General features: G+C 53.1%; 7 protein-coding genes across 7 annotated transcripts; 3 read left to right on the plus strand and 4 right to left on the minus strand.

Annotated features, from left to right (window-relative positions):
• Positions 1 to 1,012: 1,012 nt before the first annotated feature.
• On the minus strand, positions 1,013 to 2,693 carry G6M90_00g061050 (uncharacterized protein; the record flags this gene model as incomplete). Its single annotated transcript, XM_014687277.1, has 4 exons — positions 1,013 to 1,122; positions 1,182 to 1,884; positions 1,945 to 2,234; positions 2,348 to 2,693. 4 exons carry the CDS (start codon positions 2,691 to 2,693, stop codon positions 1,013 to 1,015), a joined length of 1,449 nt encoding a protein of 482 aa, XP_014542763.1.
• Positions 2,694 to 3,932: 1,239 nt separating this feature from the next.
• rbm5 (RNA-binding protein 5) lies at positions 3,933 to 6,716 on the minus strand (the record flags this gene model as incomplete). The annotated part of the gene is made up of 6 exons (XM_066130715.1): positions 3,933 to 5,437; positions 5,494 to 5,554; positions 5,609 to 5,814; positions 5,871 to 5,946; positions 6,015 to 6,442; positions 6,563 to 6,716. The coding sequence occupies 6 exons, from the start codon at positions 6,714 to 6,716 to the stop codon at positions 3,933 to 3,935; spliced, it is 2,430 nt and encodes an 809-aa protein (XP_065986713.1).
• Positions 6,717 to 7,127: 411 nt separating this feature from the next.
• Positions 7,128 to 7,670, plus strand: cnxH (Molybdopterin synthase catalytic subunit; the record flags this gene model as incomplete). The annotated part of the gene is made up of 1 exon (XM_014687275.1): positions 7,128 to 7,670. The coding sequence occupies one exon, from the start codon at positions 7,128 to 7,130 to the stop codon at positions 7,668 to 7,670; it is 543 nt and encodes a 180-aa protein (XP_014542761.1).
• A 192-nt stretch (positions 7,671 to 7,862) lies between these two features.
• On the minus strand, positions 7,863 to 8,411 carry G6M90_00g061080 (uncharacterized protein; the record flags this gene model as incomplete). The annotated part of the gene is made up of 3 exons (XM_014687274.2): positions 7,863 to 7,948; positions 8,007 to 8,143; positions 8,221 to 8,411. The coding sequence occupies 3 exons, from the start codon at positions 8,409 to 8,411 to the stop codon at positions 7,863 to 7,865; spliced, it is 414 nt and encodes a 137-aa protein (XP_014542760.2).
• A 1,106-nt stretch (positions 8,412 to 9,517) lies between these two features.
• Positions 9,518 to 12,076, minus strand: FRE7_1 (Ferric/cupric reductase transmembrane component 7; the record flags this gene model as incomplete). The annotated part of the gene is made up of 1 exon (XM_014687273.1): positions 9,518 to 12,076. The coding sequence occupies one exon, from the start codon at positions 12,074 to 12,076 to the stop codon at positions 9,518 to 9,520; it is 2,559 nt and encodes an 852-aa protein (XP_014542759.1).
• A 2,685-nt stretch (positions 12,077 to 14,761) lies between these two features.
• Positions 14,762 to 15,781, plus strand: rrp43 (Exosome complex component rrp43; the record flags this gene model as incomplete). Its single annotated transcript, XM_014687272.1, has 1 exon — positions 14,762 to 15,781. One exon carries the CDS (start codon positions 14,762 to 14,764, stop codon positions 15,779 to 15,781), a length of 1,020 nt encoding a protein of 339 aa, XP_014542758.1.
• Positions 15,782 to 16,262: 481 nt separating this feature from the next.
• MRS6 (Rab proteins geranylgeranyltransferase component A) lies at positions 16,263 to 18,027 on the plus strand (the record flags this gene model as incomplete). Its single annotated transcript, XM_014687271.1, has 3 exons — positions 16,263 to 16,336; positions 16,426 to 17,501; positions 17,696 to 18,027. The coding sequence occupies 3 exons, from the start codon at positions 16,263 to 16,265 to the stop codon at positions 18,025 to 18,027; spliced, it is 1,482 nt and encodes a 493-aa protein (XP_014542757.1).
• Positions 18,028 to 18,210: the final 183 nt, after the last annotated feature.

Genomic DNA, 18,210 nt, shown 5'->3' on the forward strand with positions numbered 1-18,210 from the left:
CGCCGGTAAGACATTTAACCGTCTGGTGCTTAATGTTAATTTCATTATCCCTGCCGGGGGCCGCCTGCGGCGAGCTGTGGCCTGCGGCCGGCTTGAACAGCAATTAAGAACACCACACGTGCGCATTTCACGAGGTTTATGCTAGTGCACGTGAGTGGTGCAAGCTATGTTTTTGCTAATCAACTATTGAAAAGTATATCATCTTTTAAGTAAAAATAGCCTCGTGTATTACATCGAAACGGTAAAGCAGCAAGGTGAGCCATGGAACAGGGCCCAGTGGGGTCTTGCAGCCATAACTCAATTCAGCTGTAATACCATCAATTCAATATTGAGTCCCTGGCATCAAAGGTTCCTGGTTCTCCCAAGGCCAGATGGCCCAAGAGCTCTACTATTTACAAGGAGTCAAGAGAGCCCTGTGCCCTGGTCCCGAGCAATAACCCTCGTACTCATAACCAACTCAATAACTTGTATGTGCCAACTTGCTATTTTACCCTGCGGCTACTAATTTAATTCATATACGTCTCTTTGCGAAATGATTCTATCTACTTTAAGTGCAATGCAGTCGTTCAATTGCAATGTACTTGAGTAGGCTGTACTCTCTCGATGGCAGTTGCCCAACTCAAGCCTCTCCATGGCAACCTACCCATCCGAAAGCTATTCCGTCCATCTTCTCAATGGAGGACAAGAGGGGACAGTCGACGGTAGATGTACGGATAAAGTATACACTACTACTGCATGTACTACATTATACTACTGGGCGCGATATCCAGCTACCCTTCTAGCTATGTTCTGCCTCCCGCTGTAGTTTATGAAATCAAGTCATGATGAGTTTGTCGACAACGCCAGCTACAAAATGACGTGCGCTCCAACGAGGGTATCCAAAATGACCACGGTCTAAATGGCAATATATATCAGCGCCATGTCGTTGCCCCAACCTTAACGCGTCATACGCACGAATGCATGTACCGAATGCAAAACATAAATCATTACAAGGTTCAAAAATTCCCCCAATTTACAACAAGGCTGAGAAAACGACAGCCACGCCCAGGAGGAGAGTAGCGGCAACGGAGGAGGAGGGAGCAAGGCGGCCAGAGGCACTGGCCTTCTCTCCCGGTCCAGGCGCTGGTCATGTGTTAGTATCGACATGGACGTTGGGCCGAGCGTGTGCGGGGGATACGAACCGTCAGAGCCCTGGACGTTGGGGAAGGACTTGGCATCCTTTTGTATCTCGACCACGTTGGAGCCGGTGGCGTTGGGGTTGGACTGGGCCAGGCCGATCTGCTGGTTGGCCATGTCGTAGGCGACGTAGGCGGAGCGCAGGAAGGTGTCGCCCAGCAGGTAGAACTGGTCGTCGCGGACGCCAAACGCCGACGAGCCCCCCAGGCCAAAGAGACAGGCGCGGGTCCAGCTCCTGAAGCCAGAGGGCGCATCGCTGCTCCTGAGGATCTGCTGCAGCTCGTCGGGGAGGCTGTCGATGGCCATGTCGGCAATGGGGACCTTGATTGTCTTGTTGTCAAACTCGAAGCTGATGAGGATGCCGTCGCCCTTGCTGCCCTTCCAGGCACAGTCGATCATGGGGGGCGCGGCCTGGCCCTGGATCTGGACCACGATGACGCCGAACTTGTCCTGGATGGGCTTGACGAGGGAGTCGGGTATCAGAGAGATGGTGGAGCCCGAGTCCAGGATGCCGACCGACTGGGCAGCGACGGAGGGGACCTTGACGCCCGTGGCTGAGACGGACTTGATGGCCACGGCATACGAGGTGACGTTGGTGTCCTCGGCGTTGGGCATGGGCTTGATGGGGAGAGTCGCCAGGCTGCCGAGGAACTTGGCAGAGTCGATGCCGCCGAAGAGGATGGTGCCGGACGTGGCATCGAGGTCGTTCTGCACGCCGTGTTAGCAAAGCCGAAGCCCTCTGCGGGCAAGCAGCTGTGGCAAACGCACCAAGTACAAACTGAAGCTTGGATGGGCAATGACGCCCTCGCTGACCATGTTGTCGATGATGGTAGGGTACTTGTTGGGCGTGGCGACGTTGATGCTGAAGCCCAGGCCCATGATGCCCGTGGGGCGGGTGGACGAGATGGCGAGGCCCAGCTGCTGGTTGGCGATTTCATGGCCCCCAATGGTGACGGTGTCGTTGAAGTAATCGCCCGCGATGCGCCGCTGGTCGAGGTAGGTGATGTTGAAGCCGCCTTGGTCGACGAGCGTGTACGTCTTGCTGTCTCGGGGGTTGACTGGCCACCAAATGTTAGCCTTCTTGCGCGGGCTTGACGGGCGCACCAAAAAATAAAATAACCACAATGTCGAACACGGCGGTTCATACATGCTCATTCCTGGGCGGACGTACAAGTGGTGGTGCAATAGCCCGCCTCCGACTGCGCCGTGGCGCTCCTGCAGTACCGCGTCTGGGGCGAGTTCATCCAGGTATCGCTGCTGCCCGTGTCGAGCTGGAAAGTAAGATTCTGGCCCGGCGTGCCAATGGCAAAGTTGGCATAGTAGCCGGCGGCGGTGATGTTGTTCAGGGCCGTCAGCTCGGCGGTCCCGTTGTCAGCGGCACGACGGGAAATCGCCCGGCCAAGCAGCCGGTAGTGCTCCTCGCTGGGGCCTCGCCGTTCGAGAGGAACCGAGAGCGTGCCCGCGGAAACCGTTGCAACGGCGCCCAGCACAAGCGCCACGTGGTGGAGTGAGGGCATCGTGAAGTCAATTCGTCTCTCTGGCAGGCCGGGGGAGAGGTGGTGCTTAGCTTGCAGGCACAGAAACGACACCAGCTCCCCAAACCGCTGGGCCGCGACGCATATAAGTAGCATGTATCAACCCCAGCCGGCCGATGAAGCAGCCGCATCATGCGGCTGATGAATAAATAGATTACGTAGCTCAGCCCCCGCCCCAGGAGCACCTAGTACTCCGTACTGGGCGGACAAACGGTGGTGGCGACCGATCCATGCCTCGCGGAAATAAATAACGTACTACAATGACCCATCCGACTGCAGACCCAAAAAAAGAGCTGAGCCACGCAGATCTGCATGTCATGGCACTAGTCGTCATCGCGCTGGCTTACGGGCGGAGCACTAGCCACACCACCGCTGTGGCCACCAGCTGTCAGCTGCCGGGTGGACAACGGCGGCCAATATATGGCGCAGCTGGGGTGGCTGTGGCTCGCTGTCCAAGTGCAAGGCGTTTGCGTTTCCGTGCAAATAAAGAATGAATTGAATAAATGGAAAAGGACGAACCCCTCCCTTTCACGTCATCCCAGCCGCCGCGGGTCCGGGCCTGGGCTCCATCCTGTGGAGGCAAAAAGTGGCAGCGGGCCCCATGCAACTGGGGATGCACAGCCCTACCACCTGCCTTCCTTGTGCCTTGGCCGAGTCCTCCACTGTACTCCGTACTCCGTAGTACTTAATTAATGCGGCTTACCTGCATCGAGCAGCCGCCGATTTGCCTGCCTAGGAACTGCCTGACCTGGGTTCCAGGGTGATGACTCAATGCTCATCTCCTGGCGGCTCGGCCGTTGCTCCATTCGGCGTTTTTTCATTTTAATACGGAGTACTACTAGCATGTACGTAGTCAGCTTGAGCCTCAACAGCGCCAGGAAGAGGATGCGGCCCGCTTTGGGCGGCTGACCATTCCACCTTGCCCAAAACAAGCAGCCGGGACAGATGGCAGCCTTGTCTTGAATTCCCAGAAACACCTGCTCCCATCAGGCCCTAAACGCGGTGGGTGTGTGGCAAATGCTGTGCGAGACGTTTGACCTTGCGGCCGGGAGATGCAAAGGAGACTGGAGGCAAATATACAACCAGATCAAGGCATCGCACTCTACAACAAAACATGCCACAGCTCACAGCTCACGCCAGTGCAAGCGAATGCTTCTCAATGGGCAAATATATTCTGCCAGACTGTGCCTGATTTTGCCACTTGTACACTATTGAACAACATCAGTTCATCTGATTATACCGCTCCCTCGCCTTATCCTGCACCGTAGTCAAATAATCCGAGTAAGAGCCCTTGGTCTTGCGTTCCGCCAACTCTGCCGCATCGCCCAAGTTACTCCCCTCGGCACCCAACCCCACGCCTTCTTGGTACGCATTCGTAGCAATCGCCTCTGTGCGGCCGTCGTTATTCGCCCCCAAGCCTACACCTGTTGTCCAGCCCATCTTGGCAAGCATCCCTGCTCCTTTGGATGCAGCCTTGACCGCGGGCTTTGCTTCCTCGGCTGGTTTCTTCGATTCAGTCTTGGGCTTGGGGGCCTGAGAGGGCCTGTTGGGCTGGTTGTAAATGTCGCGCCGTTCCTTGGCCCTGTCGCGATACTGGGTTACTTGGGCATCCTGTTTCTGCCGTTTGTCGCGCGTCGCGAGTCGCGGGAGGGCCGCCTTGACTTTCTCGCTGTCTTCCATGGCGGATCTGTGGTTCCGCGACTTTTCGTGAATGTTGACTTCGTCGATGGACTTGTACTTGCGCATGCAGATGAGGCACATGAGTCTTTCTCTGTCCATGTACGTCTCTTCTTTCGGGGTGGTGCTTTCCGGTGCGTGCTGCGGTGAGCTTGGTGGTGGGGTTGCCTGGGCAGTGGGCGATTTCGCGCGTGGCGATGGGTGTCTTGCGGACGTTGGGGGGGCTGAGGGAGCCCCGAGTTTTGTAGAGTTTGACAGTGAAATCTTGATCGGCGCCGATTTGGTGGTTGAGTCGGGTTGGCCGTTGGAGGCGTCGCCGCCTTCTTCGACGCCGCGGAGCTCGTCGTGTTTCCTCTGCCATACTGCCATTTGGCCTGCCATGGGGACCGACTTTTTGGCCGCGGACGTGGCTAAGCTCCCTTCTGCTTTGCGCTTCTTCTGCTTCTTGTCGCCCTGTTCGTCCTCGGTAGATTTGGCGGCGTTGAGGTTGACGTCGGCGGGTGCTTCGGATGTGACTACTAGCTGGCTTGGAAATACGTGCATGTCCCGATATCGTACTCGGAGAGAGGGGTTGAAGAGCGGATTAAACGACATGTGTTCGATATTCGGCGCGATTTCGCGCTCCTCGGGTAGAAATACGCCCATGTGTGTTGGAGCAACGGTAACAGCACAGCCGGCAACAGTGAACGAGCGAGACATGCGAAACTTTGTCACCGCCGCGGCTGCATCCTCAAGGGTCCAGAACTCGGCAAAGCCGTATTTAAAGCTCTCCCCCGAGGTCACCTCGCGTATGAGAAACACGCGGTGCAATGACCCCGGCTTCGCACCGTAGCGAGAGACATCGGCTCCCGGGGCGGTTGACTTTAACTTGGTTGGCCCGTTGGTCGAGCTTTTTGGTTCTTCTGACTTTTCGAGGAGTTTGAGGTCTTTCGCGAGCATGTCTTCAGTCACGAATGATGCCAACGGATACACCACCAATATTTGCGACACGGCCTCAGCACGGTCAGCGACATCGGCCGCACCTGTGAGGCTTTGTTCCCAGTTGGTCGCTTCGATACCAGTTAGCTTATGGGTCGCGTCCGCGTAACGGATCGCTCATTCTTACCCGCTGGCTGAGTGCCGCATATTTTGCACCTTGTTCTCGTAGAAAAGTTCAAAAAGTCACACTAAAGAGGTCAGCCGATCTTTTCCCCGCATGGATTTGCAAACAAAATACGCACTTGTGGGCAAATCCAGTCGGCGGCTCGAATCTGCCGGGTGTCACCGTCATCGCGATTGCGGGCATAGTGAACATATGCTTCAAACTTGCCGTCTGGTGCGTCATCAGTCGGATGCTGGAGTTCAATGCGGATTTTGGGGAAATGCTCTTCAACGAAAGCAGTTGCTTGATCCACGTCTTCAAACTGAACAAATGCTCGTCGGTTTCCTGCTCATGGTATGAGTCGAACGTCCGTCGGAAAAACCACCCGCCACTGGACTGACCTCTTGAAGATGAAAGTCTCACATCAATGGACGGAAATTCAGCCGCAATCGAGTTGGCAAGAAGGCTGTCGCGAACCTATCAACCACCATCAGTTTCAGCTGGCCAGTATGAATTGCCCGCAAGCAACAGTCGCTCTCACACACCTCTGCAGACGATATACTATACGGCAGTCCCTCGAGGATTACCGTGTCTGTGGGTTTCCCAGCATCTCGCGGCCTGCTCCGGGACCGACTTCTGTAATGTCTGCCGTAAGGGCTACGGGATCTCCCTCTACGACCATCATGGTGAGCATACTCGCCGCCGTCTCTGGGCTCGTCATCGTCATACCGTCCCCGCTGCCTGCCTTCATCACGGTTCCCATCGTCGTACATGTCCTCGTATGAATGACCCCGATCATCCAAATGTCTTGATCGATGACGGGGGCTCCGGTCTCGTCTTCTATACTCATCATCTGGGCCATCGTAGCGGTAATCATAATCCCTTTCGCCGCCCAGGTCTGGGTGATGACGTTGTGGTGCCTTCTCCCGTTGGTCGTCGTAGAAGTTGTGCCTTGGAGGAGACCTGGAATAGTCTCGACGCCCCGTGGGTAAGTTAGCGAACAAAACTTGTCTAGTCTTAATACAAAAAGCTCCATGACAAGAGGCTTGAAGGCTGTATCAGTCTCCACACAAGGCGCGGATCATGTCTTTACCATGACGCGATCGGTAATGGTCGTCCAGCCGGTCTTGGCCCTCTCGGTCTCTGCCTCTGCCTCGCGAGGCTCCCATGTTGTCGGGGTCGTTTCGATGCCGCCCTCGGTCGGGGGATCGTCCGTGATAATCGTCGCGCATGACGCCGATGTGCATGATACTTGGCGCGAAGATGCAACAAGGGAGAAACAAAAATCAGCAACGAAGTAGTGGTGTCTGTTGTGGTGGATAGCAGCTTGGAACTAAGTTTCAAGGGTCCGATTGGTGTGTGTGTGGCCCGTTGAAGATCTTAGTCATCCATCGACGTCAACAACTTTGAACTTACCCTGTTTGTTCACAACCTTCCGAAGCAACAGAGGGGATAGATTCTTTGTTGCTTGGTTTTGTTTCAACTTTCTCAAGATTTGGTTCAGAAAGCGAATTTTGGAATGTTTTTGCACTATTTCCTGGTTTAATACTTCACGGGGTAGTTTGGCAACATTCCCACACATCTGGGCTCTAACCGCCTTCATTCTCGGAGATCCCCGCTGCCCACTCCTTCTATTCACAACCCAAACCACCATCGTAATGGCATCGCAAGACGAAGATGTATGGGAACTTTCATCGGAGGGCTGCTATGTTGCCCTAACAAGAGACCACCTCAATGTCCAAACCATAATGGACCGCGTCCGCAGCCCAGCGGCCGGCGCCATAGTCCTCTTCGCGGGTATGCTCACTCAGCACCTTCACCACAAAAACTCACGGCCTGACCTTGATTCAGGAACCACAAGAGACAGCTTTGCCGGCAAACCCGTCAAAGAACTCACATATACAGCGTATAACAAACTCGCCCTAAGGACGATGCTGGCTATTACCAAGGACTTAATAAACAAGCACGGCCTCAAGGGCATAGCTATGATCCACCGTCTGGGCACCGTACCCATCGGCGAAGAGAGCATCTTGATTGCGGTATCGTCGCCGCATAGACAAGCAGCGTGGCGGGCCGGGGAGGAAGCTTTGGAGGAGTGCAAGTCAAAGGTTGAGGTGTGGAAGAGGGAAGAGTTTGATGGCGAGGAAGGTGTCTGGAGGGCGAACAGAGACGGAGCGATCGGCGAGAAGGTGAAATCATGATCTACAATTTCCTTTTTCTGTATAAATGTCATGACTCCGTACTAAATTGATGCTGTGCCACCTAAAATGCATTTTGTCGCGTCCTCGCCACCAGCGCAAAGCACTCTTCACCCATAAACGCCGTCTTCATCATATGACGCATTTCAGCGTAATTCATCTTCTTGGCCCAAATAAGTCTATTCATGTTTGCTGTTACTTGGAGTACACTGGCGGCGGTTCTCTGAGAAACTCCATCGGACACGGGGGCGGGTCCGAGCCGCAACATCGGCCGTACATGACTGTAAAATGTTAGCCAGCGAGAAAGAGCGGGTTGTTTGCAAGAAATGAAGAACTAACCGATATGCCCGCCATAAGCATCCATAAATGTCACATCGACGCCTAAGCCCTGCACGTCGATATCCTCCGTCAAAGCGGAGGGGTATACGACAATGCCGTACTCGGCATGCAGGACTTTCCAAAACTCGAATGGCAGTCTGGATAGAATTAGCGCCCATCAAACCACAGCGGCGATAGCCAAGGGGGAGAATTGGGCAAAGAAGGCTCAACGTACTGGTATTGACCATGCTTGACGCAAGCATGCACAAATAAGCACACGGTCTCCAGAACCAGTATGCCACCCTTGGCAGCTTCTTCCAACTGGTCATTGCCCCAGTCATAGATTCGTTTTAAGCGCTCCTTGGAATAGAGCATGGCAATTGTCCAGCCTTTGGCGATCTTTTCAATGTCTCGTTCCGGGCACATGTTTGAGGTTTGGTCGCACGTATATGCTTGTATGTTGAGGCACAAATCCGAGTCGAAAATTGAAAGCATGGAAACTACAGAGATTGAGGGAATAGTAGAGGAAAATAAAGTAAAAGAGAGAAAAAATAGAGACAAGAAGAAGATATCGTCGCCAAACTGTCGATAAAGGTTCCCACGAGACCATGATGCTCTACCCATCAAGGTGCCCATGCGACGCCAAGTAGCGTCAGCGGCCCTTTGGCATTGGGAGGATCCGCTTGCAGGTCTTGCCCATTTTTCAAAGAGACTGCCTTTGTGCGTATCGATGGAGGGATGATGTGATGCATGGGGTGGTTTGTAATCCGCAGGTAGACAGGCACTCTTTTGACTTGGGATGCGATTGTTGGAACTTGGAAGTGGAGACGATTTGTCTCGAGTATATATAGAATAGGGTTAGGCGCACTCTTTAGTCTTGCTTATGCTCTCAATATACTCACCCGTGTAAATCATGTCAAAGGCCGAAAGCCCTGAACCTGCTGCCATCTTCCGCGGGATACGCATATTGGAAGATGCAAACGTTGGCCATTGCCCTTGGGTGACCAAATTCATGCCTGGCAGGGCATTGACCGAGAGTGTCGATATGACTCGCGAAGTTGGCCATCTACGGCATTTTTCAGACTGCAAACTCATGCAAGATGCGCGTGCGCGCTACACGTCAAAAGACGCATAACTCTTGTCTATCTGTGGCCACGTATTGCCTCCAAAACTACCACAGAGGCGGTCATCTTGCATTCCATCAGTGCCCGGACGCGGAGCAGAGGGCCAGAAAGAACTGCGCTTCTGACGGCGTTTGTCTGTGCGCGTGGAGGTATTGCAACGTCAATAGCGAAGAGGACGGCCATGAGAGAGTGCAGGACTGCGCGGAGGCACGAGAAATGGAACTTTGGAACCAGGCAGGTACATTGACTCATTAGAAAGTACCTAGGTACGTACAGTAATCATGTCAAGCATTGCATGTACGCTTCCAACACGCATGTAAACTAAATCGTCAAAACATTACGCCCGAGTTCTATATACACTCACATTTGGCCTCATCATGGCATTGCTACCATGCACACTGCCCCGTTTTACAAGGCATAGTTCTCAGCGTGGAGAAAGATTTCCTCCAGCTCGTCATCTCCCCAAATCTCTGCCTGCAACATCGCCACTGTGTTTGCGACTCCAACTCTCATTGAGGGAGGCCCGCAAACAAACACGGCTGTTCTTCTGCCCAGAATGCCCCGTCCATCCACGCCGCCCGTTGCCCACTCCTTGAGCATGTAGCCCAGATCAGGCCGGCCGTACTCCATTGACCACCCGCCGTCGATTTCATGTGGAATAGGGAAAGCCGATCTCATCAAATTCTTTTGGAATTCGGTCGGTGTTTCTGGGAAACCAAAGTCGAACCCGGCCGGCGGGCCAATAGTAGACGTCGGTCGTTGCTTGGCATTCTCTGGATTGGCAGGTTGCCGTAAGTGCGCGAGTTCGGGAGCTCGCACAGGATATGGCTCTTGGGGCTCTGGGATACTGAGAGCAGGCTTACTGGGATTTGGGGGAGCGTAGTTGAAGTGAGGAGGATTTTCTTTATGAAGAGACGGGAAGTGGAATTCTTCGGGTTGTTTGACATCGTCGTCTTCGAGCTTCTTATCTTCAGGGTACCCATTAGGTCCGAGGCGACTCGAGGGTGGCCCTGGGGGAGGAGGAGGATACTGGTGTGGTTGAAGGTACTTTTGCTGGGGGAGAGCAGTGATGCGATCCTGATTCTCCTCACGGAGTTCACGTTCCCTCTCAGGATCACCCTCGGCCTCGGCTTGGATCAGAGCCGAGTTACGCTTGGAAGCAATACCAGCCACGAATCCGTCCAACTTGTCGTGTAACATATGGTTGAGGGCTCGAGGGTTTTGCCCATTAATAGGAGCGGTCATTTGGCCAGCATCTCGGTGGCGAACGGCTCCGGTAATAAAAAACTTGCAAGTTACACTCTCCGGGGGTGCTGCTTCCCGACAAATCCGGAGTTCTTCTCGGAACCAATCCATAGCCTCGAATCTCTTGAATGCCCAAACGACCACCACTTTTCTCGTGATAGCTTTGCCATCGCGCATGCGCTTAATGAGGTTGAGGAGCTGCGACATTAATGAAGTTATCCCACTGCCACCCGCGATGAGAATGCAGGTGTCAAAGGCCGCCAGGTCCCTGCGCATGCCGCCGTAGGGCCCATCCAAGAAGGCTCTGTACGTGTGAAAGGGTCCTTTGGCAATGGCTGTATCCAGAACCTTCCGTGTGAATCCCTTGAATGGCTTGAAAACAAGAACGCAATCGCGATAATTCTCGCCGTACTCGGATGGAAAGTCCTCGCTGCAAAGAGATGAAATGGTAAATGGATGATTATCCAGAACAGATATGCCGGGCATTCTGAGGTACACGTATTGACCAGGCCTCCATCTCATCTGGGTAGGGATCGTAATTTTGATTGCGTTTTCGGACATGAGAGTGACAGCAGCCTCGTCGCCAACCAGGAAGGCGTTGCGCCATGGCTTCAACCAGTTGAGTTTAAAAACACGCATAAAATAGGCAAACACCCAGATGACAATGGTGGCATAGAGGTAATCCCAAGTCAAGAGGGCATTTTTCGTGTGCCAGAACAAGAGGCCAACATATACAACGCCAGCTGGCACATGAAGAATGACAAACATTTCGTACGCAACTCGTCGGATCCAAGGAAGTGACGCCACACAAAGCCAAATCAACGGTACAATGCAGGCAATTCCCGTCCCATATATCATGCCGCTGCCGTCGGGGAATAGCTGGTTGAAGACAGTCATGCCGTCATCCTTCCAGACAGGCTGAATGTAGAAAGGGACCATGTGAACGACCGACAGGAACAGGCATAGATACCCCAGCCAACGATGGAACACATTGAGACGTTCTGGCCCAATGCCAATGATTAGGGTAAGGATATTTGCCTTCATACTAGTAATGATGATCCATGGTGTCATGGCGACTGCGAGCATCCCTGATCGGATAGCCACCGGTGGTGAGCCGAAGCGGATGCTATCCCAATACAACGGCTGTTGAAGAAAGCAGTACAGGGTGACAAAGATGAGGGCAATGAAGCCGCAAGCTAACACGGCTAGAGATGAAAATGTAAAGCGATTCTTTCCCCATACAATGTCTGGAATGGGCCGGTAGAAGACCCATCGGAACAGAGCTAGAGTATCGTTGACGATACCGACGGACGAGAAATGAGCCTTCGGCCGGAATTGTCTGTTTCCCAGGCCGGGCCCGTCGGGGAAAAACTGCTGTGACTGGCCCGTTTGTACGGCCATGGCATAGTCGGCCTCGATGCTATATAGGTTTCGGTAATGGTCTTCAACCTCTTGCTTATAAATGGCTTGGCGAATTTTGTCTTGCCAGTAATGCCAAATACGAACTATGAGGACACATCCCATTAAACTGAGGGCGAAGTACGTCCATCCTAATCCATATTTACCAGACTGGCTCCAGGGATCAACGGCATTCGCCTGCAACAGCCCCGGCGGGCTCGTAGGCGTCAAAGGAATCTTGATGCGCTTAGTAAGGTGCGACAAGGAACGGCCGACCTGGGCGGCCGCATCTCGGATTGATATAGTCTGGAAGCTCGGAGCCATTTCGACCGGCGAATGAAGCTCCTAATCGGGTATCTTTTAAAAGGCAACAGGTGAAACAAGATCAGCGACAGAGCGCAGACTTGTGGTAGTATATTCAAATCAACATAAGGGTAGAGCTGAGGCTCTCGCCATTTGTTGCGACAGTAGTGGGTGCGCTGGCGTTTGAACAGACGCTCATGAACTCGGCTTACACAACACAGGAGGCAGTTGATGGGCTCTCGGGTCCCATTTGTCGCAGTAACGAATTTCGATAGAGACAGAAGGGAGATGGGGGATATGTTGTAGCAAAACAAGAACCGGGAATAGGAAATTTGAGGCAGTGGAGTCTGAAAGAAAATGGCGGCAGGGTGCCGGGATATAAATCACAAATCGATGTGATATCGGCCAACGGCCACTGCGACACACATGGATCAAGTGCAGAAAGAACTCCCTCGCATTCAAACGGTGGAGAATTTATGCAAGATGAATGCTCTGGCACATTTGGAGGAGTGAGCGACTGAGGCCATGGTATTGAGTAGAAGAGCTGTCGATGGCAACTAAAGCTGGTGAGTTGGGATAGGCGATGGGGATGGGCGGACTAATCCGTAGCTGCTGTGTAAAAAGGTCCGTGGCCACCCTCATTCGCAAGGGCCTGGCGGTAGATCATGGCACGAGATTGGCTGGTTCAAGATATGGGCAACGCCAATGGCGGCGGATGGTCACATAGAAGATGACAGGGACTGGATAGGTTGACGCGCGATGCGGTGGGAGTGAGACTGCGTGACATGCATCGTCACCCGACCGAGCTTGGGCCACGCAACATGGCAGGCGGGGAATGGGATCGAATGTTCCGGCGGAGAGCGTGTGGCTGGTACTCGGTAGGTTCTCAAGAATTCGTCAGCAGTCAAAAGGTATTGTGCTAATGATATGTACTCCGTACAGAGTAGGCTGGTGGAAGGTGATGGCGTACTTGCTATTGCCATCGAGTCGAGTTCAATCTTGCCCGTCGTCGGGAATAGCCCGCAGCCGCATTATGATGGTCAGCCAAAGATATCGGGGCCACCACCAATATGATAAAGTGCCATCCAACAGCCTACCGAGTCTGGCAGCAATTGGTCAAAGGAGGGCTGGATGTGGCCACTAGGGACATGAGGGACAGGAAGACTGAAGGGAAGCCGGTGATTGTTCGAGATGAGACGGACCAATTCGACGTTTTTGGGGTGGGGATGCGATGTGGGCGCCATGTTGGGGGCCGTTGGTAGCTGCTACTGGCCGGGTTCTGAACAATGATTCGGCAGATAGCGGCCGAGGACTAGACGCTACGGGGCAGCCACAGCGACCTTGCACGGGACGGGCGCTAATGGACAGCGTCTTATTCGCTATGGGCTTGACGGGTGGGGCGCAAATCGCCAGGGCCTCAGTATTTCGCAAGCACTTGAGGTCAATCGCGGTGGTCAATCGCGGTGGTCAATCGCGGTGGTACCAACTGGAGGCTGGGAGTGCAGTATTGCAGAATGCGGCACTGATGAGAGCACCTGTCGATGTGCAAGCCCAGGGGATTGACGGAGTACAGACATAGAATCAATTGCACCATGAAGGGACCTGGACCAATATGCAGAGACCTCAATAGAGGCAGGCGCCAACACTCCAACCAGACGCTAAGGGAAGACTCAACGGCACCAGACATGTCAGGGCCGAGCATTCAATGTTCCAGCGTCGGCGAGGAGAGCCCAGTGTGTCACATACATATGCAGTACTCCGTAGCATGTACGTTGCTTTTCGTGCTCATGATGCTTCTCAACTGTTCCATTCCCGCCACAAATGCAAACAAACCTGTTATTCCCAGCACCCCGTCCAATTGCTGGACCGCAAAAGCGACCTGCAGCCAACATGGCGTTGCACTGTGAAGTTTTCCCGCCTCCACACTTTCCTTCCCACCACCGGGCTCGGCCTCAACATCCGACGATATTTCTCGTGCAGATCGCTTCCTTGTACGGGCAGTCCGTTACTCTGTACTGGCTGTTCGGTCCATTGAATCGAGGATGATGTGATATCTCGTGCTTGGTCAAGTAATGCAGCCACTGGCATGGTTCGCCAGGACAAGTCCGTACTCCGTACTCCGTATTGGCATTCAATGTTGGCAATTATGGGAAGCGCAAGCGCCTGTACTTCACACCATTTTCTTAACAACAGTATTGTACGTGGGGCGAATGAAGCTGCGGAAAGTCCCAATGAGTCCTCGTCTGCCCAAGTCTGTGAAGTTACCAGATCCCATGGTGTCCTTACAGCGAGCCGTCAAACTCCGAGAGAAGGTGCAATGTCGAAGACAGTGACGATGCTGAACTGCCTCTACTTCTACTCTAATTGCTGGAGCTGTCAACTTCGATGTTGAAGCTTGCGAGCCCCACACGTCGAGACAGAGCTTGGGCGGGGCGGCCAAACCAATTGACCAATTGACCCCTCTGCAGCACTTTTGTCTAGCCTTGTGCCCGGCCCGGTCCATTGGTTGGTTGTTTGCTTCACAACCTTCACCCACGTTCCCCACGAGGCTGCAGCCGACTTTTCCTGCCATCCTCCAGCTTCGCAACGCAAGCTTGCACATTCAACAGCCTTTCCACGCTCACAAGGATCTAGGTCACATCTCATGCCGAGCCAAGACCTACTCTAGGATTTTCCCACCATCATAGGGCGCTCGGATTTGTCGTCATGGCGCCTGATGCGGGCCTTTCGCGTGCCACATTTGCAAAACTCTCGCCTCATCCATATCTTCTTGCCAACCTAGAGCCTTCTGATGACCATGTTGCACCGGCACGAAGCAATGGCCGCGCCCCAGAGGAGGTTCGCCCGACGACCGTCAATCTCTCCAGCCTGTCACACCCGCATGGCAGTTCTCTAGTTCGCATGGGAGACACAACTGTCATCTGCGGCGTTCGCGGCGAAACCATCTTGGCACAACACATCCCCAACTACCGTGCCTCCAACCGAGAAACTGAGCTTCGAGATTATGACCTGCTTGTGCCAAACATTGAACTGGCCACGGGATCTTCCCCCCAGTTTCTACCAGGAGGGCCTCCTACGACGCTGGCCCAGACTCTGAGCACCAGGATATATTCTCTTCTTCACGACTCAAAACTGCTCCAAGCAGAGGATCTGCGGATATGGCACACTTGGCCATCGGAACGCATGGTTGCTGATGACGATGATGAGATGGACGAAGACGAAGAGGATGTCGATAAGCAGAGTGGAGAAGAGTACGTGGCCGCATACTGGGTGCTATACATTGACATCTTCTTTATTTCCTTTGACGGAAATCCATTTGACGCGGCCTGGGCTGCGACGCTCGCTGCATTACGAGACACGAAACTGCCTCGAGGACGCTACGACCCCGACCGTGACATGGTTCTTTGCACAAAAAAGGACCCGAAGCCCCTCACGATTACGGGAATGCCTGTTGCTTGCACGGCGGCGGTGTTTACAGGCAAGGAGACGGACAGGCCGACTGATGGAAGGTTCTGGCTATTGGTCGACCCTGACAGACTCGAGGAATCACTGTGCGATGAAAACATCACACTTGTAGTAGATTGTCAAGAAGAAGCTATGAGGATATTGTCCATATCCAAGCATGGGGGCGTCGTACTATCACCAAAACTACTCCGATCAAAGAGTCTTATGAGCTGGGCAAACCAAAGGTGGAAGGGTGTTACAGCTGCGATAACCGGCAACTAGATAAGAAGTCAAATCAGAACATGGATGATACCCATATCTCCCAGTCCGATTCGAGTGAATTAAAACGCGCAAACGTAGATATAGCTAAACAGCCATGGTGGCTGTCAGCTGATGAGGCATGTGTCAACCATTCGAACCACCCTTTCAGGCGTTATTCTAGGGCAGTAGATACCGGCCGACAAATTAATCTGCCGCTCTTGTAAAATTGCATGAATTTTTGACGCGCAATGCGACATACACAGCGGTACACAATGCATTGGTCGTTAAGAAGAGCGGGTGAATGAAGAAGGGAAAAAAAACTTCGGAGTGGGAATTGATGGCCCGCAGGCAAGTACTCGCCTACCACACAAAGCCACTAAGCCAAACGCGACCAACCCCCACCACTCACGAGCCCGGCATGCAAAAACCCTCCATCCGATCTGCAAAACAAAATGCTTCAACTTTCTTCTCCATCACCCGCCTCCCTCCCATCCTCCACACCATGGAATCCCTCTCAGACACACAGTGGGATGTAGTGATCAGCGGCACAGGGCTACAGCAGTCCCTTCTGGCCCTGTAAGCTTCTTGGATTCCATTGGCTATACTCTTTCCTCCCCAAATCAGTCTAATTGACTTTAGGCCTTATTGCTGACCATCTGCAAAAGAGCTCTTTCGCGGTCGGGGAAGAATGTCCTCCACGTCGACCCTAACGAGTACTATGGCGGTGCCGAGGCTGCGTTGAGTCTTCAGGAGGCGGATGACTGGGCTGCGAGGCACAGCGGTCCGGATGCCACTCCGTTTGCTGGAGCGCAGATTACCAAGGAGAGTGAAGGTCTTGCAGCTTCACGATCGTATAATATTCCTTTAGCTCCGCAGCTGATCCTCGCACAATCTGAGTTGGTTAACCAGTTGGTTTCGTCGAAGGCCTTTCGGCAGATCGAGTTCCTGGCCGTCGGGTCGTTCTTCATCTATCAGGCCGCTGGGGCATCCTCAGAGCCAACACTCAGTCGGATACCGTCCACGAGAGAAGATGTCTTCTCCAATACCACTATTCCAGCTCGTGCGAAGCGCTCGTTGATGAAGTTTCTCAAGTTTGTTCTTGATTATGACACCGAGTCGCAGGCTGAGTTGTGGAAACCGAGCGAATCAGAACCACTTGCCGAGTTCCTGGAAAGGGAATTCAAATTGGATGGTGACTTGCAGTCATATGTCGTCACCCTAACTCTCTCCGCAGATGGCAAAATCTCGGTAGGCGATGGGTTGGCCGCTATTCATCGTCATCTTACCTCTATGGGCATGTTCGGAGCTGGCTTCGCGGCCGTGTATCCCAAATGGGGGGGCCTGTCAGAAGTGGCTCAGGTAGGTTGTCGTGCCGGTGCTGTTGGCGGCGCTGTTTACATGTTGGGGACTGGCATCTCCGAGGTGCAGCGCATGGATTCTGACGGCGAGACAAACGTCCAAGTTTCTCTCGCCAACGGCGTGGTCGTAAAGTCAAAAACTTTAGTCCAAAGCACCAAAGAGACTTCAACCGATAGTGTCCTTCTCAGCAGACTCATCGCTGTTGTCAACTCCCCCGTGCCCAGCGTGTTGCAAGTCGTTGTTGAGGGTGCCCCAACACCATGCGCAGCAGTAGTAGCATTCCCTGTCGGTTCCATTTCAACTGATGATGGCACTGCCTCTGGGTTTCCCATTTATGCCTTGGTTCATTCCAGTGATACTGGTGAATGTCCAGCCGGACAATGTGAGTACTTCCCCTCTCTTGATTTTTCATGCCTATGTTCGTGTTCGGATGAGCCAAATAAAACGAATACTTATCTACATTGTCTGAATTACAATGACGATTCTTATCTCTGACAACCTGATTGCACAATCTCATTGCTCATTATTCTTGGGGAGTCTCTTCGAAAGCAGCTCGCTAACGAGATAAAATACCAGGCATCGTGTATCTGAGCACAGTCTCTAGCTCCACTTCCAAGAGTCTTCTGAGTAATGCACTCTCATCTTTCCTGAACGCAATCCCAACATCTGAGCCGCCTGAATGCCTCTGGCGGATGCATTATGAACAAGTAACTGGTACAGGCTCCTTTGCCTCGGAAGACAATATTGGAACCTTTGACTGGATAACGTCCGATTTGGCTCTCAACGACTCTATCCTACAGTATGTGAAAAAGGCATGGCAATTTGTTGGTGGGGCTGATGAAGAAAATTACATGCAATTTGAGGATAGGGAAGGCGTTAATGATGACGATGATGCATTTGTTAACTAAGATAGCTTACCACCCATGAGTTTATGTGACCAAATGAATAATTATGCCACCAGCAGCCCTCCCCCCACCCGCATGTGATGCCATTCCCAGTAATAGAAAAATTCAACTTGAGCGCCGACTGTGCCCTGATATATCGCACTATCCCATCCCATCCCATCCCGCAGATATAGAGTTGGGTAGAGA

The sequence above is a fragment of the Metarhizium brunneum genome, chromosome 3 (assembly GCF_013426205.1).
Source record: "Metarhizium brunneum chromosome 3, complete sequence".
Classification (NCBI taxonomy): Eukaryota; Fungi; Ascomycota; class Sordariomycetes; order Hypocreales; family Clavicipitaceae; genus Metarhizium; species Metarhizium brunneum.